This window comes from Tiliqua scincoides, chromosome 12, assembly GCF_035046505.1.
Source record: "Tiliqua scincoides isolate rTilSci1 chromosome 12, rTilSci1.hap2, whole genome shotgun sequence".
NCBI classification, from domain to species: Eukaryota; Metazoa; Chordata; class Lepidosauria; order Squamata; family Scincidae; genus Tiliqua; species Tiliqua scincoides.
This window is the reverse complement of record NC_089832.1, coordinates 2,520,188-2,543,475: the sequence shown is the minus strand read 5'-3', so window position 1 is coordinate 2,543,475 and position 23,288 is coordinate 2,520,188. Positions and strand designations below refer to the sequence as shown.

Genomic DNA, 23,288 nt, shown 5'->3' with positions numbered 1-23,288 from the left:
CCAAACATCAGAAATTGACACGGAAAAGAAAATATCCAGGGTCTAATTAATTGGGGGCATCCTGTCAGTAACTTATCCTTTTCTCAACCAACTGATGAACCCTGAATTTAAGTTGTTCTTTAGCATCCAGATACATGAAGCGTTGGGATGGACTCTCCAGGGTCAGTCAGCCAAAGTTGCCCAAGTCCAGCGCCGTGACCTGGTAGATCCCACCGATGAGCCGTTGGCCTACATTTGTGTCTGCCACGAGGGCAGACAAAAAAGCCACCACTAGCTCTGTCTGAGAGGGGACGGACCGATGAAAGGGAACCCTTCAACAACAGGCTGCTTCTCCCACTGCCAGCGTTTCATGCCTCCTGGGCGAAAGCTCTCTGACTTGGCGGCCCGCCCCGCCCCGCCCAACACCATCTCAAGTCGACGTGGACAGATCCAGCCATTGTTCCGCGCCCTTTTGTGCAAGCGCTCGCAGGTATCAAAGCACCTGCCCTACTCCTGCCGGTGCAACCACTGTTTGTGCTCTTTTAAGACCCTTGTAACCCGGACACTGGTAATTGTGTTAGGCGGAAACCTGTCGCGTCTTGGCAGCACACAAAGCTTTCACACTCCCAAATGATGTATAACATGTTATAAGAGATATTGAAGGAGGTAATACCATGGTAATCGGAGACTTCTTTTTTAGATGTCATATTAGAAATTAAGAATCAGATAAGAAAGATTTTATTTTAGAGACTAGTTTAGTGGTAAGAAGAATGTATAAGTAAAAGTTTGAAGTGTTTTTTTTATGATGGGATAGATAAGGTTAGAGGAAAAATATGGAATGTTAAAGTATTAACCAGTTGGTTAAAGAATATGATAATTTTTGTATTGATTGTTAATTTCGTTTGGATTAATGTTTGTTGTAATCGATGGCCACCACCCTTGTGTGTAACCTATGTAGTCCTAGTCCTAAGTCTATCCAATTTTCCTTACCTGTATCTGTAATAAATAAATAAAGCATTATATTAAAAAAAAAAAAGAAAGAAAGAAAGCTTTCACACTCCTGGGCCTTAGAAATTTCCAAGGGGCAGCTGCACACACTCTGATTTGCCTCGTGCCACTGCTGGATTTCACCAACGGAAACCAGGTTTTGGGAGACGGGCGCATTGCATCCTCCTTCGGTTTTACACCCAAGAGACGTTTTTGTTGAGGTTTTGGCAAAAAATTCATTTTCCTCAATAGTGGGGGGGGAGAGCAATGTTCAGGTTTTCTTTGAGCAAAACCCGACTGAGGAGGGATTACTGAAAAATGCTAATAGAGGCAGAGGAGAACAGACATGCTTTTAATATGTCAGAGACCTTTCATTTTCTCCACGAATCTTCCTAGCACTTTAACAATTCTGCACTTACCCCTGAGTTTTTCGGAAACGCTACCACCCAGTGGTATAGCTACAGGGGGCGGTGTGGTAAGTCCTGTAAATACAAAGTAAGTAGCCCCTCCCGCTCACTGACAGAACCATTCTGGGCAGCGATGGCTATGCACAAGTGTGGTACGTTGGGGATTGGACACGATTCTGGAGGAAAAGTCCATTACGGGTTACAAGCCATGATGTGTATGTGCAACCTCCTGATTTTAGAAATGGGCTATGTCAGATGCAAGGGAAGGCACCAGGATGAGGTCTCCTGTTATCTGGTGTGCTCCCTGGGGCATTTGGTGGGCCGCTGTGAGATACAGGAAGCTGGACTAGATGGGCCTCTGGCCTGATCCAGCGGGGCTGTTCTTATGTTTTTAACTACAATTCCCAGGAAGCCTTGCAGGTCTCTTGTTATCTGGTGTGCTCCCTGGAGCATTTGGTGGGCCACTGTGAGATACAGGAAGCTGGACTAAATGGGCCTTTGGCCTGATCCAGTGGGGCTGTTCTTATGTTCTTAACTACAATTCCCAGGAAGCCTTGCAGGTCTCTTGTTGTCTGGTGTGCTCCCTGGGGCATTTGGTGGGCTGCTGTGAGATACAGGAAGCTGGACTAGATGGGCCTATGGCCTGATCCAGTGGGGCTGTTCTTATGTTCTTAACTACAATTCCCAGGAAGCCTTGCAGGTCTCTTGTTGTCTGGTGTGCTCCCTGGGGCATTTGGTGGGCTGCTGTGAGATATAGGAAGCTGGACTAGATGGGCCTATGGCCTGATCCAGTGGGGCTGTTCTTATGTTCTTAACTACAATTCCCAGGAAGCCTTGCAGTTCTCTTGTTATCTGGTGTGCTCCCTGGGGCATTTGGTGGGCCGCTGTGAGATACAGGAAGCTGGACTAGCTGGGCCTATGACCTGATCCAGCGGGGCTGTTCTTATTTCTTAACTACAATTCCCAGGAAGCCTTGCAGGTCTCTTGTTATCTGGTGTGCTCCCTGGGGCATTTGGTGGGCCGCTGTGAGATACAGGAAGCTGGACTAGATGGGCCTATGGCCTGATCCAGTGGGGCTGTTCTTATGTTCTTAACTACAATTCCCAGGAGGCCTTGCAGGTCTCTTGTTATCTGGTGTGCTCCCTGGGGCATTTGGTGGGCCGCTGTGAGATACAGGAAGCTGGACTAGATGGGCCTATGGCCTGATCCAGTGGGGCCGTTCTTATGTTCTTAACTACAATTCCCAGGAGGCCTTGCAGGTCTCTTGTTATCTGGTGTGCTCCCTGGGGCATTTGGTGGGCCGCTGTGAGATACAGGAAGCTGGACTAGATGGGCCTATGGCCTGATCCAGTGGGGCTGTTCTTATGTTCTTAACTACAATTCCCAGGAAGCCTTGCAGGTCTCTTGTTATCTGGTGTGCTCCCTGGGGCATTTGGTGGGCCGCTTTGAGATACAGGAAGCTGGACTAGATCGGCCTCTGGCCTGATCCAGCGGGGCTGTTCTTATGGTACTTACCCCACCACCCCTCCTGCAGCTATGCCACTGCTGCCACCCACAACTCCTTCCAGAGTTCCTTACAGCTACACACACACACCCTTGGCCTGACAGAGCACTGACAGCTGTACCCATTTCACAGATGGTTCCCATTTCCAGAGGAGCAACGGAAGCGAGTGATAAAAATCACACTTCGATAATGGTTGGCAGACTCCTCAAGAGATGGGAGCCAAGATGTGGGCGCTTTCTTTTTTTCCAAACAATAATAAGAGAGTGAATTCCTGCACTAAGGCAAAACCAGATCCAGAGAGTTGCCGTTTGAGCTCATCCACTGAAATACTCAGGCATGCGCGTACTCGTAGAAGCTATTAAGAGCCACCAGGCCTCCAAACTCAGCCCTGGCACTGGGCCTGGTGACGCAGGTGTGTGGTACCCAGAATGCCAATCAAGTACAATGGCTAATGGCAGAACCTCCCTCTCCAAAGGAGCATTCTTTGTCCCTGGGATGTGCTTTTCGTGGGGGGAGGGGGGCTGTTTTTGCCCCCCCCCCCATTATGATCAAAGCCTTCCTTCCTTTTGCTTTCTGTCGTATTTTCCACCTTGGTCTCCTCCCTTCCTCCCAGGAGTTCTTGGGGTTTCCCCTCTTTTGGGCATCCTCAATGTGGTTGCAATCTCAGCAAAGGAACTCAGCCTTGCTTCTCCTGATGTCAATCAAGCAGGGATTGGAAGAGACTTGCCTGCTGGCAGGGAGTAACACAGAGTCGTGAAGGACTGTCTCTGTTTAGCCACTGGAAAACTCTACACATAAAAAAGGCAGTGGAAATGATTCATCAGCAGCCATCTACATCAGTCTCCCCTAAGAAGGAACTGGCTGTTTAAGGGCCACTTACATGCCTGCTGTAATCCCTTCTCAAGGTATTGATAACTGACACACGTAAATCAATATACAGCATAATCAGTCTGATTAATGGCCACTCTCTCTATCCCAGCTAGTTCCTTTCCTTGAACTTTACAAGGACTGCACTAACACAAGAACTACAGTCTCCCACATGGAGGCCAACTCTACAGTCTGCTCACCTGAAGGCCAACTCTACAGTACATCAACTATCTACCCATGATACCTTGCTTATAAATGTATCGGGTTACGATTTTTAATTAGTAAAGTTCATTCTGCAGCACAATTTCCTGTCACTCTTGCATGACATAGCCCAGTGGTTCCCAAACTGGGGGGAATGGAAAGAGGGTCATTCACCCTTAGAGGAGGTGGCCTAGAAATGGGTGTCCCAACTGCGTTGGTGCTGGGAGCTAGGTGATTTTAAACTAAATTGGGGGTCATGCTGGCCTCCAGGAGGGTCCTAGAAGCCAGCGCAAGCCCCCAGGTAAGTTAAAATAGCCTTGCTTCCGGTTGTGCTACAATCACTGCAGTACTATCAAGCCCCCAAGTAGGACTTTGGGAACCGCTGGCATAGCCTTGTAAAACGTAGCTCCAGTTCATGTTTAATTCATACTGCCCAGCTCTCTTTTGTATGAATTTTTCTCTCTCTCCCTCCCTCTCTCCCTCTCCCTCATTCACACACACACACACACACACACACACTGAGGTTAACATTAACCAGAGTTAGCCCTGTGAACCAGTGTTAAAAGCAAGTTGGCAAATTCTAGTGCAGATTTAACCAGGATCTGCAAATCAGCCTCAAACGCTGATTGAAAAACTAACCATGGTTAGTGTTACCACTAGTAAGTGCTATCTATAAAGCTGAAAAGGGAAGAAAGAGGGCCTAAGTCTAGGAATCAGCACGGGCAGTTTAAACAAAATAATTATTCCTGTGACTTACAATTGGTTGCAATTGTGCTCCTGGTAGCATAAACTGCATTTGCTGTGCAAACATGGCTGCAGCGGTCTTTTGCTGGATCAGGTTGTTGCGTCCGTTGATTTCGAGTTGTGTTTTTAAGTGTGGTGGTGGGTGAAGGTACTTGCAGTTTTCTCGAGTGCAGCGGCCCTGGACAAGGTGCAGACAAACAGAAAGGGAAAGCATTTTTGGTTAGTAGGTTGCCAGTGATCCCAGGGCAACACAAATTATCCAGGAACAGAGAGAAAAGAGGCCACTTTTCAGTTTGTTTCGGGGTCCAAGATCTTAACTTTTACCTTGTAAGAACATAAGGAAAACGTAAGAACCACCTGTCTTGGTCAGACCAGAATCATAAGCCAGCTGAGTGCCCACCAGCCAGCGGCCTCCAGGAAGCCAATCAGCAGATCACAAAGGCCCCCATCTTCTGTGGCCCCCTTGCAACCAGCATTCAGTGGCCCCACTGCGTCTGAACCGGCCAATTTTACCCAGCCATCACGACTAACAGCCATTGATAGACTTCTCCATGAATTAACCTAATCCCCTTTCAAAGCCATCTAAGCTAGTGGCCACGGATTCACCTTCTGGCAGTGCGTTCCCTATAGGAATCATGCAGGACGAGCAAATCTCTTCCTTGCCCATCCTCACTCTTCCATGCTAAGCCCTACAAAGAACAGTTGAGGGAACTTGGGATGTTCAGCCTGGAGAAGAGAAGGCTGAGAGGGTGCTCTTCAAAGACCGAAAGGGCTGTCATAAGAACATAAGAACATCAGAAGAGCCCCGCTGGATTAGGCCATAGGCCCGTCTAGTCCAGCTTCCTGTATCTCACAGCGGCCCACCAAATGCCCCAGGGAGCACACCTGATAACAAGAGACCTGCAAGGCCTCCTGGGAATTGTAGTTAAGAACATAAGAACAGCCCCACTGGATCAGGCGATAGGCCCATCTAGTCCAGCTTCCTGTATCTCACAGCGGCCCACCAAATGCCCCAGGGAGCACACCAGATAACAAGAGACCTGCAAGGCCTCCTGGGAATTGTAGTTTAAGAACATAAGAACAGCCCCACTGGATCAGGCCATAGGCCCATCTAGTCCAGCTTCCTGTATCTCAGAGTGGCCCACCAAATGCCCCAGGGAGCACACCAGGTAACAAGAGACCTGCATCCTGGTGCCCTCCCTTGCACTAGCATTCTGACAGCCCATTTCTAAAATCAGGAGGTTGTACATGCACATCATGGCTTGTAACCCGTAATGGATTTTTCCTCCAGAAATTTGTCCAATTCCCTTTTAAAGGCATCCAGGCCAGATGCCATCACCACATCCTGAGGCAAGGAGTTCCACAGAACAACCACATGCTGAGTAAAGAAATATTTTCTTTTGTCCGTCCTAACTCTCCCAACACTCAATTTTAGTGGATGTCCCCTGGTTCTGGTGTTATGTCAGAGTGTAAAGAGCATCTCTCTATCCACTTTATCCTTCCCCTGCATAATTTTGTATGTCTCAATCATGCCCCCCCCCTCAGGCGCCTCTTTTCTAGGCTGAAGAGGCCCAAACGCCGTAGCCTTTCCTCATAAGGAAGGTGCCCCAGCCCTGTAATCATCTTAGTCGCTCTCTTTTGCACCTTTTCCATTTCCACTGTCCTTTCTGAGATGCGGCAACCAGAACTGGACACAATACTCCAGGTGTGGCCTTACCATCGATTTGTACAACGGCGTTATAATATTAGCCGTTTTGTTCTCTATACCTTTTCTAATGATCCCAAGCATAGATAGAATTGGCTGTCATGTAGAAGAAGGGACAAATTTGTTGTCAACTGCCTCTGAAAGTAGAACTAGATCCAATGGGTGCAGACTGTAAGATAAGAGATTCTGATTGGACATCAGGAAAAAAATTCCTGATGGTCAGGGCAGTTCGGCAGTGGAACAGACTGCCGAGGGAGGTGGTGAACTGTCCCTCACTGGAGATCTTCAAGCAGCGGCTCGACAAGCACTGGCTGGAGATGCTCTAGGAGAATTTCCTGCTACAGACAGGGGGTTGGACTAGCTCACTGATTAGGACCCTTCCAATTCCATGATTCTATGATACTGGAGCACAGAGCCCAGCGGGTGAGAGGCACAGCTGACCTGCTCAACTGTGGCGTCGATCCCCCAAACCACAGAAACCGCCCCATTCTTTGTGGTCCTGAGCATTCAAGACACATCAGTTAACATGTCGATGTGCACAGACCTGTAGGCTGCTCTTCAGGTAACCAAGAACCCTACTTCTCAATACCACAGAGCACTCCACTGGTGAGTGGGCAAATGAATGTTAATTTTATGTTTAGTGGACAACACATTATCTGCCCCAACCCAGTTCACTCAGCTAGATTCAGCCCACCATGGCGATTCTCTCTCGAAGATAATATTTACAAGGCTCTGTGGCTGCATCTGCAAATTCCCTTCCAGCCCTTGACGTGCAAGGCCCCTGCTCCGGCCAAATGCGCCTTACTACCAAATTTAGGATAAATCTGCTGGGATCCTTTCACATGCACAGGAATGAGGAAAAAATATGCTACTGGCTTCCCAGAAGGCAGGCTTCCCCGAGCCAAGACGTGACTGGGAAACATGTTGTTTCGGTCGGTGTCTGTGCAGAGCAATAATCAGCTTGCAGACCACATGTGGATGGCGGGGGGGGGGCAGAGAGTGAGATGTGGGGGGGATTTGAGCTCCGAGCAGGTAGAGCTTGAGTTGGTGCGCCAGAGGGGAAAACACACACACACACACACACACACACCCTTTGTCTGAAAGCCGTGCTTTCACACTTGAAGCTGCTAAAAAATTCAGTACAAATACCGGGAGAGAAGACTGTAGCTTCTTCCTTGCATTCCAACAACTGACATTACTTTGTTCCTGCCATTCTCCCCCTATTCTGCCAATGATAATAATGGTAATTTTAACGCCTTTCGAGGGCCCACAGCTCAGTGGTAGAACACCTGCTTTGCATGCACAAGAACACCAGTTCCACCCCCGGCACTGCCAATCAAAAAGATTTCAAGTTCCAGGGCTGGGGCAGGCCCCGCTCCACCAGAGACCTTGAGAAGCAGAAGAGACAGCTCGGGACCACTCGGACCCATGGTCTGACCCAGAACGCAGAGGCTTCAGTCGCTGAACACGCGGAATGCACAATTCTCGGGGAATGAGTCTCGTTCCCCAAACCATGTTCCTGAAAGGACTCTTGTTACATTCTGATCATATTTGTGGCGCACAACGAAATAAAACCGAACAGCTTGGAGGCACATCGTATTCCTAATATGTGCAAATTATTCATCAGCTTCTGATGCTCAGTATTCCTTTCTCAAAAACAGCACTGTGCTGTTCAATCTACTCTGGAGCGTAGACCAAGCAAACCACAGGCACCTTCAAACATTTTTTTTTTTAAAAGCTCCTGTCTGTGGTAAAGGGGGGAAGAAACTCTTCACATGCTCAGGAACACTCTTGTTTCGTATGCTTTAAGGTACCCTGTAGCGCAACACAGGAATCTGAGGCCCGGCACAAGTTCGGTTCCAGCTGCAAGTTCATGTCTCTCGGTGGGGGCTGCATAAGCATTCCACGTAGTCACACTTGCTAAAATCAGTTTGGCATAAAAACATATGCAAAGCCCACCGAGATCAGCCTGGAGGTCTATTCCAGGGGTGTCAAATGTAAGGCCCGTAGGCTGGATGAGACCCCGGAAGTTCCTTATCTGGTCCCCATGATAACTGGGAGTTCCCAGCACCATGTTTTCAGCAGTGCTGCTTCTGCCAAGGAAACACTTAGTGGAGCTATGAAGTGACACCTCGGCACCTGCAAGGCCACTGAAAGGGCAACCCGCATGATAACTGGGCTCTCCCATATCTTGAAAATGTGATCAAGACTTGCACATTTGCCCTTCCGTCAGCTGCAGCAAATGAATTTCTAAGTGAGAACAAAGTGCCTATTTCTGGCCATCACCTGCTTAATGACATCACTTCCTGTTTAATGACATCACTTCCGTCCCTCAGCAGGTGCCGAGAATGCTAATCTTGGTCCACTGCATGAAACGAGTTTGACACCCCTGGTTTATCGAGCCCAGCGTTCTGCACCCCATAGGGGTCACCCTGATCCCTTCAGGGAGCCAGCAAGCCAAGTGGGAAGGCCAGAAGCCCTCCCCTGACGCTGCTTCCCAGAGGGTGCTATCCAGAGGTTGCTTCTTAACATGGAGGCTCAACTTAGCAAGTGTAACTAAAAGCCATCGCCTCACCTTGTGGCACCCAGTTCCACAGACAAATTAAGCCTGGGGTTCCAAAACATCCTGCCTGGTTCAGAATCTACTGAGAATCAACTCCCTGGATGACCAGGAGGGAGACAACACCTTCTCCCCCGGTACCTAGCCTCAGTCATGTCTCTTCTTGACCAGTATCTTTTCCCAAGCTAAAAAGCACCAAGTGCTTTCAACTTCTATTTGCAGGGAAGGTCTTGACGGCTTTGCTCCCCCCTTTTCCTCTTTACTTGGCATCAAAGCAACGCTGGCCTTGAAGAAGGCAGTGCAGTAAAAAAGACATGACTGGGGAAAACAAGCACATGCTGTCCTCAGAAATCCATGCAGTGCTTCTCACTAGCACACCTGCTTCAAACGGCACTGTTGTATACTTGGTCTCACACTCCCAGGGTTTTGGGGTGCTCAGAGTTGTTGGTTCTGAACCCTAGAGCCCTCAAAGATCCCTGTGCGGTAGTACTGCCACCACCCTGTAAGAGCCAGTGCCTCAGTCCAGGGACACAGAGACCTTCTAGGCTTAACTATATCCCTTGTAGGCACTGAGCACTTTCTTTACTTAAAGTCTCAGTCCTCAAGTTACTAGTCCTCAATGAGGATTTGGTAGCTTGCTGAACGGCTAGGCAGGATTCTGAACCTTTGTCCCCAACAGACAATGAACCAACATGGTAAAAGGATTTTTACTTTATTAAGTACATAGGGTTACAAAAAGTTACAAAAGGCAGCAAATGCTAGAGGCATAAAAAATTCTAGGAAACATATCAGCATAAAACAGCAAAGCTAACTGGCTAACTCTATTATTCTCTAATTCTCACCTGGGTCAGCTTCTTTTGTAGATCCTCAGGTCAGTTACCTAAGAGGCCACATGGTTCTGGCAGGGCAGGATGTGCACCCACCACCAATCTCACCAAGAGACAAGGAACAAAGACCCTGTCTTCCGGAAGTGGGGCTGGAAGCTCGCCCTCTCAGCTCTTCCCTCCCCCCTGGAGATCTGCAGCTGCATTCCATCCTTGATGGGCGTCTTTCTGGCTGCCTAGGTGCTACATTATCACCTTCCATTGAGTTGTAAATTCTTAGCAGCTAGGACTGCAAGCCCCTTGCAAGCCCCTTCTGTGTTACTGGGTTACTTTGGTTCAGGCTTTGCAATGCTACTAGGCCTGAACTGCACATATTCATGACAGGCACCTCGAGACCTTCAGAGATGTTGAGAGAAATGGAGAAGCGGAAAGTGCCGCTGTTGTCCTGCCTGTCCCCTGGCGTGCACACACGCACTCCAGACGCCGGCGCACGCACTTACTCTCGTTGCAAATCTCGTAATCCAATTCCACAACTTTCCCTGCCTGACTGAATCTCCTCTCAAGGTCACCTGGGGATGTCGGTGGCTCTGACCTTCCCCCGCCTGCATGACGACTGGTGTGCGGAACACAACAACAAACCGAAGAGCCGGCATGCCGCACGCAGGCAGAGCAGGGAACATTCAGGCCCGAGAGAATAACTGCTGAAGCGCCACATTCATGGACACAAATAGCAGCCGCTGCTCTCCCCGCGACACAGAAGGCCGCTCTGTGCCCCTGGATTCCGGCGCCGCTTTAAACCTGAGATCTGAAGTGGGCTCAACTCTAAATCTGTTGTTTGGGGTAGACACAATCCAGGGACGCACACGCTGGCTGCGCACAGAAAGGCAGGAGGGAGGCTAGCCAGAAATGACACCGGCAACTGCTATGTTTTACAGCAGGGGCGGGCAGATTTTTTATTGCCTTGTTTTTGCACCCTTCTGTTTTGCAAGCCGTGCCGTTGCTTTTGTCAAAAGTGGGATATAAACAATCAAAGTAAAAAGAAGGACACCACTGGACCTCAGTATCCATGGGGGATCCGCTCTGGGACCCTCCTCCCCTCCCCCCAAGGATACTGCGGATAATGGAATCAGCAGCTTGGTCCATCGAAGATCGGAACTGTGTTCCAGTCACGTCTGGAGGTGTTTTGAAGTATGGGGAGGCCACGTTTGTCCTCCCCACACTTCAAAAGGCCTGCTGGAGTCTTTTAATTTAGAGAAAAACTGGAAGTACGCTTTAAAAGGCTCTGGCAGGCCTTCGGAAGCGCAGGACGCACGCACCTACTCGCGCTTCAGAAGGCCTCCCTCTGGATGTGACTGGAACACAGTTCCAATCGCATCTGGAAAGTATAGGTGGGCCCTCCAGGCCCAAGTTGGGTCAAATCTGTGGCCCATGGATAGGAAAGATGGACCTGTAAGTTAATGGAAAAACAGGCCTGGGCAGTAGGTCCACACAGCCAAAACGCTCACTGAGTGACACAGGGCCATTTGCGCTCTCTCACCCAACCTCGTATGTGCAGTGTCTGCAGAACCTGGACTGTTGTACTTTGCTCCTTGTTACGGTGTTTCTGAAGTATCAGATTGCACCCTTAAGGACTGAAGCTAGGTGTCACCAAAGCACATCGTGCCACTCCAAAGCGGTCGCTGCTTCTCAAAGGACCCAGTTTAGGGGCAGCAGCACTGGATGCTTGGTACAAAGGAGCTGTTTTTGTGCAGGAGGTTCCATGTTCAATCATCAGCTGTTGTTAGCAACCTTCAGTCTCGAAAGACTTTGGTACCGCGCTCTGAAAGGTGGTTCTGGAACAGCGCCTAGTGTGGCTGAAAAGGCCGATTCGGGAGTGACAATCCCTTCCACACTGGGAGCAAGTGCAGTCTGTCCCTGGCCTGTCTCCCTGGCTATGGGCCTTCCTTCTTTGCCTCTTTGCCTCAGACTGTTGGCCAAGTGTCTCTTCAAACTGGGAAAGGCCATGCTGCACAGCCTGCCTCCAAGCGGGCCGCTCAGAGGCCAGGGTTTCCCACTTGTTGAGGTCCACTCCTAAGGCCTTCAGATCCCTCTTGCAGATGTCCTTGTATCGCAGCTGTGGTCTACCTGTAGGGCGCTTTCCCTGCATGAGTTCTCCATAGAGGAGATCCTTTGGGATCCGGCCATCATCCATTCTCACAACATGACCGAGCCAACGCAGGCGTCTCTGTTTCAGCAGTGCATACATGCTGGGGATTCCAGCACGTCCCAGGACTGTGTTGCTTGGAACTTTGTCCTGCCAGGTGATGCCGAGAATGTGTTGGAGGCAGCGCATGTGGAAAGCGTTCAGTTTCCTCTCCTGTTGTGAGCGAAGAGTCCATGACTCGCTGCAGTACAAAAGTGTACTTAGGACACAAACTCTGTAGACCTGGATCTTGGTATGTTCAACCTACTGATTGAAGGGGAAGAGTCTTTATTTCATCTGTATCTTGCCCACCGTCCAAGGAGCAAAGTAGGTAGGGTGCCACCCCCTGGTGCACCAGACCCTGTGACATCTGATGGGCCAGACCACTCCAGGACTCCTTTCCCAGTTCCACACACAGTGGCTGACGATTGAACATGGAACCAGCTACTCCACACACAGGGTGCAAGAGCAAATCGGAGAATATAAATTAATATAAAAACATGGCCCCAGGGTACTTTGCATCCTGGGCAATGGTGTCCTGGTCAAATGTTTCCCAGTCATTGGCATCCCTGGGCATTCAAAGGCACAATGAGGCAAGATGATCGCCATCTCCTCTGTGGTTTACCAACACCAGAAAGGTCACACTGTGTAACGAGCGAAAGCCATAAGAAGATGGTCTCAAGGAACGTTGCCAAGAAAGAAACTGCAAGAAATGAGTTTGCAATCTTATGCAGGATTTAGCAGCCGGGGGGGGAGGAAGGGGGGAGAACCCAAATGGAGAGCACCAGCGATTCAGGCCAATCCATGTTTGCGCTGCAAAGCTTCAAAATCAACAGCCTAATGAACACAAACAGATCCTCGGTTTAAAAATAACAGCCCATCTGAGCTGACAATTTGGTTTCAATCTGGAAACACAATCCACGCCAGCAAACAGGGTACAGTACATGCCTGCTTGCATCCCGTCGGTCGCAGAAGGAGAGAATTCAGGCCACAGACCCCCACGCTTTCTGCCAATAACATCAGTGTGGTAATTCACATGAGATAGTAGGCAGACCTGGGAAAGGTAGAATGTCACTGAGTAGTCAACCAGAGAGACCAGAACTCCGCAGTTGTGCTGTCCAAGTTACAAGGGCCTAAATTCTGCTCCAGTGATACCAAATTCTTATGACTTTCTGACTGTCTCAACGGTTGAAACGTAAGCCAGCAACTTTCAGAGACAGAAAAGCTTCTGGACCTCATGCCTAACAAACAAAGCAAGACACCCTCCAAGTGACAGTCACTTGCCACAAAGGAACTTGCGGCTGCATTTTATTCTGACTCGGTGAACTTGCCCAGCACCAAACCCACCAAACTATGCAGACAAGTAAACCAAAGGCAAAAATTCCTGAACTCTTGCCAAGCGACGACACCAAGTTGTAGCCTATTTTTTTCCCCTTTTAGGCTCAGAAAGCGCTCCGTTTTACTTAACAACTTCCAAGAGTGCTTGTTCAGCTTGTCTTTGGCAAAAGCAGATGCAACAAAGAGCCTTGTGGCACCTTAAAAGCTAAAAAACAACACCGTCCATTTTTCTGGTTAGTCCTCCAAGTGCCACAAGACTCTCTGTGGTTCTTGTGTCCGGTAACACCTCTGGAGCACGGCTGAACAGGGAGGGGACTGCACCTTCCCTCCACAAGCTTTGGCTGCAGCACACACATCCAGTGCGCCTAATGCATGCACAGTGTGCTCAGACTGACCCGGAGACCCAGAAGTATGCCACAGCCGCCCTTGCACTGCTGTGCCAAGCCCTCAAATCTAGTAAGGGCAGTTCGTTTTCTCCACGCGGTGCCAAGGAGGCGGATTAGTGGCAAATGCAATCATGACTTCAGAAGCTGGAAGGTTAATTCCGTATACCCACCAACTAAATCTTCCTCCTCCCCCCGCTCTGGGCTATTCCCAGGGCATTCTTAGAACAAGAATTTACTCAGAGCTCCTTTTAGACAATTGTTCACTGGAAAGGCTCCCTTGGAGGGTCAGCTCTACATCAGGGAACAGGAGACAAAACAGACACATACTCTCTCTTTCTGCTTTCTATCCTCACAATAGAATTCTTCTGGCAATATCCTCTAGTTAAGGACCAAACCTGTGATTTTCCACTGACCAAAATGACAACTATCCATTTTCAAGACAGGCAAAACGAGACAGCCATGTCACTAGTCCACAACAGCATACTCCTGAGTGCTCAACAGAGCAGTGCATGAACGAACAAATAACAAACTCAATCTCCATCTCCGAGTAGGACGTTCTCGGGAGGAGAGAATACTTTTTTTTTTTTAAGTCATCCTGTCTCTTTCCCAATGCAGAGTTCCACGAGCTCTGACTTTTCACATTCTCGCTATCACAAGCAACCATCTCTAGAACCACAGGAATAAAAACACAGGTGTCCAATAGCCAACACAGCACCTTTCAAGGGTAAACGCAACTAAAAAGAAAATGAATCTTTCACTGTGATTTCCCTGCCCAACGATGAAATAGTACATGCATTTTATTTTCCAGCAGGCATTCAAAGTTCACATCTTAGCCCCTCTGTTTTTCACAAGAGCACAGAGCGCCTGAAGAATCAAAAGAGGGTCTGATCTGTAAACAGCCCACTCAAAGCCTAGAGAACTACCCTCGTACAAACCCAGACTGGTTCGAATTTCTGCATTCCATTCCCACAGGATGGCCAAGAATTCAAAAGTGAGAGCCCCAAGCCAAAACCAGCCCCGCTGCCAGACGCCTGGTGCCCAACCCCAAGCTTGGAACCATTTGCATTTTTTGAAACATATTTTATTTTGCAAAACACCTGGCACTATTACAAAAGTGAAAATAAAGTACATGGTCCAACATTTTGGTTACATGGGACAGAAGTAAAACATGATTGAGACAAAATTATGCATGGGAAGGATAAAGTAGATAGAGAGATGCTCTTTACACTCTCACATAACACCAGAACCAGGGGACATCCACTCAAATTGAGTGTTGGGAGAGTTAGGACAGACAGAAGAAAATATTTCTTTACTCGGTGTGTGGTTGGTCTGTGGGACTCCTTGCCACAGGATGTGGTGATGGCGTCTGGCCTGGATGCCTTTAAAAGGGGATTGGACAAGTTTCTGGAGGAAAAATCCATTACGGGTTACAAGCCATGATGCTTATGTGCAACCTCCTGATTTTAAAAATGGGCTATGTCAGATGCAAGGGAGGGCACCAGGATGAGGTCTCCCTGGGGCATTTGGTGGGCCGCTGTGAGATACAGGAAGCTGGACTATGTAGATGGGCCTATGGGCTGATCCAGTGGGGCTGTTCTTATGTTCTTAAGCAGGGATGGATATTCGTTGGCTGGTTGGCTGGGGGCCAAACTAGATAAGATGGGGGCAAACATGCTGGTTCAACCAGGTGTGCAGGGGTGTGTGTGTGTCCTTAACATCACTGTAACTTTTCCCTAAGATAACAGACTAAAGCACTGGGGCTTCACAGTTGAACATACACAACTAAGGGCTCAATCCTAACCCCTTATGTCAGTGCTTTCCAGGGCAATGCAGCTCTGAGGCAAGGGAACAAATATTCCCTTACTTTGAGGAGGCCTCCGTGAGTGACACCCAACTGCAGGATGCAGCACATGTCCCACTGGCACCGCTGGAAAGCACTGACATATGGGGTTAGGATTGCACCCTAAGACAAAGAGAAGTTTACAACAGGATGCATGGCTGGGAAACAGTGGAGAGAGCAAACAGTTTCCCTTTCTCCTTCATGGTGCTGAAACTTAGGGGTCATCCAACGAAACTGAGTGGCAGGAGATTCAGGACAGACAAAAGAAGGAACTTCCTCCCATAGGGCTGAATAGACTTGTGGAACTCCCTGCCACAAGATGTGGTGATGGACACCGGATAAAATAACGTGAAAAGAGGATCAGACACTCGTAGAGGAGGACAGGTCTAACAGCAGCTACTAGTATGTGGAACCTCCATATGGCCAAAGGCAGCCAACCTCTGAATATTTTTCATTGGAAAGCAAACAAGGCAGAAGGATGCTTGTGTGGTTCCTCGTAGAGGTACATGATTTGACACTCTCGAAAACGAGGTACTGGACTGTATGGCCATGCCTTGCTGGATCGAGCCGAAGCTTCCTCTTAAAAAGAGGAATTGCTGTGAGGCTGGTCCAAAATGCCACCCCACCCAAAAAGGACAGTGCTTCCCCAGGGCGGCCTCCTGTTTTGGACTCAGAAACACTACCAAGAACAGATTCTCTGGAATCTCAGAGAATCGCGAGGAAAAGAGAACCAAGTGGAAGAGGAATTTCCCACCAGTGAGGAGGAGAAAAGTGTTTTTTCAACCAGTGGGGATCTCGTCAATCAACGGCGAGGCACCGGAAAGGTCGGGGTGTACGATTTTGCCCCGCCATTCAGAGCATGGCTTGTGCGCTGCAGTTCTTGAAAGGACTAATCTCCGTGTGACTGTTTGGCCAGCTGGCCCCTGCGGATAATGTGTGTTTGGAAAGCAGCAATCCAGTAATGGCCGTGAGCACACAAGCTCTCCACTTCAATCTCTCCCGACCCAGACGACGACAATGAACACAGATACTCGGCATTCTCTAGCGACAGGCGCTCCTGATGGGAGGTCACGGGAGGGCACTCTGCAGGCAGGGGGGCAGGAGGGAGGATGCTTGTACTCCATAAATAAACCCCTTGCTCCAGATCACAGCCAGTGAAAAGCTGAGAGGGGTAACAAGGGAGGAAATTAGGAGTTAATGAGGAGGAGGAGGGCAAGATTAGGGTTCCAGCCGCTGCAGCTGGACGGGAGCCCAGTCACAAGCGTGCCCTGCAAATTGGCGCAAACCACGCAAAGTGGAGCCTGCGTTTTGTGAGTGGCTGGTTCAGTGCCGCTTGGTTTTGGAAGCGCTGGCACCTCTGAGCGGAACCAGCGGCAGAAACCACACCAAGGGTGAGCAGTTTGCAGCCCTCCTGAGCCAGATACGTGGCCGCACAGAGCACACACGGGAAGTGGAGCCTCCTTCCTGTTCCAGAAAGAGAAAGGGAGCGTTCTATTTTCAGCGCCGGGATCTAGAGATTCGTTCAAAAGAAGCTTTGCAGAAACTAAATATACACAGCAGGATTCAAATAGGAAAATTAAGCCAGAAGTGCTCACTTGCAACACAGAGCCTGATGACTGAACCACTTATTTTGAACTGGGGATCAGTGTTTAGAGTGTCAGTTCTGGTGGTTGGCAACCTTCAGTCTCAAAAGACTATGGTATAAGCCTACAGCACCCGGTATTCCCAGGCGGTCTCCCATCCAAGTACTAACCAGGCCTGACCCTGCTTAGCTTCCGAGATCAGACGAGATTGGGCATGTGCAGGGTAACAGTTCTGGTTCACTGAAACATGGTAAGCTTTCCGAGCCGGCACTGGAATTTGGGTCAGGTTCAGTTTGACTGCCTGCCCAGAGCAGAGATGTGTGCAGTGGCTCCTGAGAGGGCAGGCAACACGTCGCACCTCTACATCCTGAGTGAGTGGGTGCCAAACATGCCTGATGCACAGGATAAACGGGAGCTGGCAAAGGCAGACCAGGAACTCATGCGGAGAGCAGTGGGCAGCTAAATTCATGCTCTTCCCCAGCTAGGCGGCCTTGTCTGTCTGCCTCTTTCATTGGGTGGCCTTTTCAGTACCCATCGTGTTTACAGCTGCGATACAAGGACATCTGCAAGAGGGATCTGAAGGCCTTAGGAGTGGACCTCAACAAGTGGGAAACCCTGGCCTCTGAGCGGCCCGCTTGGAGGCAGGCTGTGCAGCATGGCCTTTCCCAGTTTGAAGAGACACTTGGCCAACAGTCTGAGGCAAAGAAGGAAGGTCCATAGCCAGGGAGACAGGCCAGGGACAGACTGCACTTGCTCCCAGCATGGAAGGGATTGTCACTCCCGAACTGGCTTTTCAGCCACACTAGACGCTGTTCCAGAACCACCTTTCAGAGCGCGGTACCAGAGTCTTTTGAGACTGAAGGTTACCAACAGCGTGTTTCTAATAACATACATGAAATTATAAAGTGGTGCACCTGCTGCAGTATTTCAAATGGTGCAAATAACAGTTTGTTGGGGTAATTTTTCCACCCTACCGAGGAAAAAAAAATAAGCCAGTGGGTACATATCATAAATGTTCCCAAATGCAAATTAACAGGTGTACACATTTGATCCCTGCTGTGTATATGAAACGTTGGGCAGAAACGGCTTAATTCCCAAATCAGCCACCTGTGAATCCTTGTCGGAGATGGTGAATGTTGGCATTCTCCAGCCATTTCCTTCCCAGGATTTTAGGAAGCTGGTGGCTGATGCCAGGATATTGTCACCTTTTTCCTGACAAATCTCATGACTAAGTGCTTTTGATAAATAAACAAACAGCTTTTCTTTCCTTTTCACTTTCATCAATTCACCAGAAAGAATTTATCAAATCTCATCACATAATGTTGGCCATTCACCACAACACCCCCAAAGGCCCAATCCTATCCAACTTTCCAGCACCATAGAAGCCCCGTGGTAAGATAACGACTGTTCCCTTACCTTGAGGAAGTCTCCATCACTGCCCGCCCCACAGCAGGATGCAGTGCACACCCTGTTGGCGCGACTACATCAACACTGGAAAGTTGGATAGGATTGGGCCCAAAAGTATTACACTCTCCACTTGATCTGATTTCACTTTTACTTCCCTTATATGCTAGTAAACCTAATCATTCTTCTGAAGGAAAGGACGAATCTCCTCTGACAGAAGCAGCAGTGTGCATGTGCACATATATTCTCATCACTGATGTTTTAATACTTTTGCATTAAAAGACATTTGATCCCTCTTGCACTAAGAGACAGGTCCTTCTCTGTGGTGGCACCTGGCCTGTGGAACTCTCTCCCATGGTGCTAGTGTTCTACAAGGCCTTGAAAACCTGTATTTTTCAACAAGGCTTTACGCTTTAGTCTCCGCTTTTTAGTTCACAGCTGGGTCTTATTTGGTTGTGCGCTTGTTTATCATCTCAGCCTATTTCTCTGGTCATGATTTTTATGGGTTTTGTAGTTAGTTGCCAAGTTGCTTGTTTGTCCTCGTTATTGTTTTGCTTTATATTTTGTTGCTTTAAACTGGATGTAACCCGCCTTGGGTTTCCCATTTGGAAAGACAGGCAAAGAATACGTATTTTAAAATAAACATTCAGCAGCTTTTGGCTTCAACACATGTCAGCTTCCACCAGGCTGGTTATCTCAAATTATTATTATTATTATTATTATTATTATTATTATTATTATTATTATTATTATTATTATTATTATTATTATTAATTTATACCCCGCCTTTTTGCCCAACGGGCACACAAGGCGGCTCACAACACTTTAAAAATACAATATTAAAAACAATCATTAATATTATTATTACAATCATTAAAAACAATTTACAGTAATTAAAAAATCTAAAAACAAACAAACCCCGAGGATTTTCATATAAAAAGCAAGAACGCCAGCCAGCCTGTCAACAATTAAAAGCTTTTTGAAATAAAAAGGTCTTCAGTCCACGCTGAAACATTAGCAACGAGGGAGCAGTTCTCAGTTCTAAGGGGAGGGTATTCCACAGTTCGGGGGCCACCACTGAGAAGGCCCTCTTCCTGGCCGCCGCCCCTCTCACATCTCTTAGTGGCGGCACAGTCAAAAGGGCCCCCCCCCCAGATGATCTAAGAGCACGGGCAGGATTGTAGGGAAGGAGGCGGTCCCTCAAATACTCCGGACCCGAGCCGTAAAGGGCTTTAAAAGTCAAAACTAGCATCTTGAATTGGGCCCGGAACAGAACCGGCAGCCAGTGTAGCCGCCGGAGCAACGGCTCAACAGAGTCAAACCGACGTGCCCTCAAAGGGAATTTCACACCGGCCGCTGGAGGAAGAATTGAGCAGCGGTTGAATATTTTCTGCCTCTCTGGCTCTGCGGTGGGGACCAAGAGAAAGAAAGAGCACATGGAAAACTAAGGGTTTCCAAGACTGGGAACACAGGGAAGTTCTGATGGTGCTCACAGCCCAATAGATCAACAGTTGCTTAGCTCATTTATCTGTAAATAAGTAGCATATTTTAATTTGTAAGCTGAGTTCCACATACTCTATTCTGTATGCATTTGACAACAAAGCTAAAAGGTTTCCTTGCTTTTCTTTAAAAAAAACAAATGCTGGGTTGTTTTCAGGAATCACCCATATTTGGACTCCATGTCCAACTCCTCAAAGACAAAACAACTTTGCTTATTATAATGTTCTTTCCAGTGGCATGCTGTGAATGAAGAAGGAGGCAGTTGCAGAGACATTTCCATGTACCAAAGAAGGATTAATACTTAAACCATCCATGAGACATATTAATCCAGCCCAGCCTTTTGCAAAAAGTTCACTTAAGTCTGCTGTTCTGTCCTCCTCCTTGCAAACCTCCTCCCTTGCGCACCTCGTGTTCCAGTTAAATGCAAGCGAATCACCATACTTTCACTTCCAGGTGCAAGAGGCAAGGTTAGCCAATGGAGAGCATTGTAATGCAGCCAGCATCTTCAGGACTGGAAACTTGGCTGACCAAGGCAGACAATAGATGCCTGCCAATTGGTGAATCAGAGCACTGTAGGGGGGGTGGGAGAAAACAGACTTCGAACACATAAGCATGAACAGAACCTTGTTGGCATTTGCACTTGAAAGGGCTGCATTTGATTCCGTTCCAAGATATGGGCAATAAAACTGAATCGGAGTGAGAGCTTTCAGGTGTCCTAATCCTTGGGAGAAGGATCATTTTCCAGAGGCTGGACAACAGGAGGACAGGAAAGTCAGTCATTATGGAAGCTAAGAGCAGGAAAAGGCAGCTGGGCTGAGCACTGGCTTTGTATGTAGGAAGTTCAATCCTTGACAGTCCAGGTCAGACAGAGAAAAATTCTGGTGATGGTCCTGGACTATTTTATTCTTATTATTATATTATTATACTTTATTTTTACCCCACCTTTCTCCCCGAAGGGACTCAAGGCGGCTTACAAAACAAGGTTAAAACACATTAAAAACATAGCTTAAAACAGATAAAAAATAACATATTGTAACATATTGTAAAAACAGTAGTCAGATAAAAATTAGTCAGATAAGAGCATAGCACAGCAAATTAAAGAAAGGATCAGGCCTGTAAACAGATGTTAAAAAATATTAAGAGATGTTAAGAGATGTTAAAAAGGCCAGGAACTCAGAAGGCTTGTCTAAACAGAAGGGTCTTCAGGCCTCGCCGAAAAGTTTCAAGAGAGGGAGCAGTTCTTAAGTCAAGGGGAAGGGAATTCCATAGTGTTGGTGCCACTACTGAGAAGGCCCTATTTCTTGCCGCCACCCCACGTACCTCTCTAAACTGCAGCACTTGTAAAAAGGCCTTCTCTGATTACCTAAGAGGGCGGGCCGGATTGTACGGGAGTAAGCGGTCTCTAAGATACCTTGGCCCAGACTAGTGGTCTGACATATGATCTTCCATTAAACTTCAACTCATAGGGATGTAAGAAGAGCTCTGCTGGGTGAGACCAGAGACCGCCGAGGCCAGCATATTGTTGCACAAAGTGACTAGCCGGATGCTACTAGGAAGCCCACAAGCTGGCATGGAGACCTTCCCTGCTATTGCCTTCTCATCAAACTGTTCCCACTACTGAACCAGGACTGTCTGGGCAGTGACTGAGCCAGTCCAAGCACTGCAAGCCACTTTTCGTGGACAAGCAAAGTCAAGAAAGTGCCTTCGGAAAGATGTCAATAAAAAAATTCTGAGTGTGCAGTTCACCTGCCTGCAAAAAGGCAGGTATCTGCCGCATCCCGCTACGGCCAAGAAAACAAAACAGTGCGTTGCGACCAGTACGCCATACAGGCAGATCAAAATGATTGTTCTGCACAAGGCTAAATCACCACGGAAGAGAGAAATTCAAAAACGCAAGTGGGTGGCCTATGCCTTGTGGGCCATTTGTGTCGTCGTCCCCCCCAAGCCCAAGTTGCATCACAGATATGTTGAACAGGACTCTGCAGATTTCTTTCTGCAATCCAGCACATCTTATCACTGCAGGCTTTCCTAACACGCTAGTTTGGTGCACCTGATAGCAATCTGTGCTTGTGGGGCAAGCATATCAGTTTCCTCCACACATGAATGCAACCTCCTAGCCTGAAACATCAAGGCTGCTAAAGTTATAAGCAAGCAACTTTTGTCTTTTCGCTTGCTCTGCTAAGGTTCCCTGGGAGCTTCTTGGAGATATAAAAAAAAAAAAAAAAAAAGCCGATCAGTCCATATAACAAACGTCCCCAAATGCAAATTGATTCCCATATCAGCTACCTGTGAATCCATGTCGAAGTTCTGATTGAAAGCAAAGGGAATGACCAAGGCAGATGTGTGTATGTGGCATTAAATCTCACCAGCTTGGTGAATATTGGCATTTTTCAGCCATTCCCTTTTTAGGATTTTAGGGAGCTGGTGGCTAATGCTAAGATATTGTCACTTCCCCCCTGATAAATTAAGACTGCTAAAGTTACAGCCAAACAACTTTTGTCTTTTTGGTTGCTTTGCTGTGGTGCCTTAGGAGTAGCTCAGTCACGGCAGAACAACCTCCTCTAATGGGCACCTGCTCCTGACGGCCAATCTGCCCTAGCAGAATTCAGCAGAAGAACAACACTAGATTTGATCTGGGTCATATTGTTAGGCTGATACAGGGAACCAAGAAACCAAACATACCTGGGCATCACACCCTGCATGGACTTGGTGGAACTAGTCCACATTGCAACATACAGCAGACCCTCCATATCTGTGGACGCAGCACTTGCCGATTTGAGCATCAGTGGATGCCAAGACTGCACCTCAGAGGGCCTCCCAGACATAACCAGAAGCCGTGTCCACGCCGGCAGATTCTGGTCAAGTCCAGGAAACGTTCTCAGGCATGGGAAGATTGCATGCAACCTCCCCAAGCCTCAGAACCCCTCCCAGACACGATCCTCCAAGAAGCTGCCAGAGCATATCGGAAGTGGCTTCCGGTCAAGTCCAGGAGGCCTTCGGAGGAGGGCTGAAGCTGTGTGCAACCTCCAGAAGGCTGACCGTGGCCTCCAGGAAGGTTTTGTGGTGCCTCACAGCCACCACCGCACATGGATTTCATTATCCGCAGGAGAGTCCCGGAACAGATCCCCCGTAGATACAGAAAGCCCAAGTCTACAGAGGTTTCTCAGCAAACACACCAATATGGAGAGAGTTGCCTGAAAGTGCTCAGTCTGAAAAACCTTGACTAGGACCAACCCTCATCCAGAGTTCAACACTGCCCTAGAGATCATGTTAAGAC

The 23,288-nt window shown here is 48.2% G+C and overlaps 1 protein-coding gene and 1 pseudogene across 4 annotated transcripts in view; both read right to left on the bottom strand.

Moving 5' to 3' along the window:
- Positions 1-23,288, bottom strand: part of MBNL3 (muscleblind like splicing regulator 3) — a 106,209-nt gene that overhangs the window by 32,233 nt on the left and 50,688 nt on the right. For all 4 annotated transcript variants that reach the window (XR_010794999.1, XM_066639860.1, XM_066639862.1 and 1 more), the window contains exon 3: positions 4,703-4,867. Coding sequence is in view for 3 of the 4 variants with exons in the window: in XM_066639860.1 (XP_066495957.1) it covers positions 4,703-4,867 (165 nt within the window). In the remaining variant the exon portion in view is untranslated. The remainder of the gene's footprint in view (positions 1-4,702; positions 4,868-23,288) is intronic.
- Positions 17,229-17,348, bottom strand: LOC136663461 (5S ribosomal RNA; annotated as a pseudogene).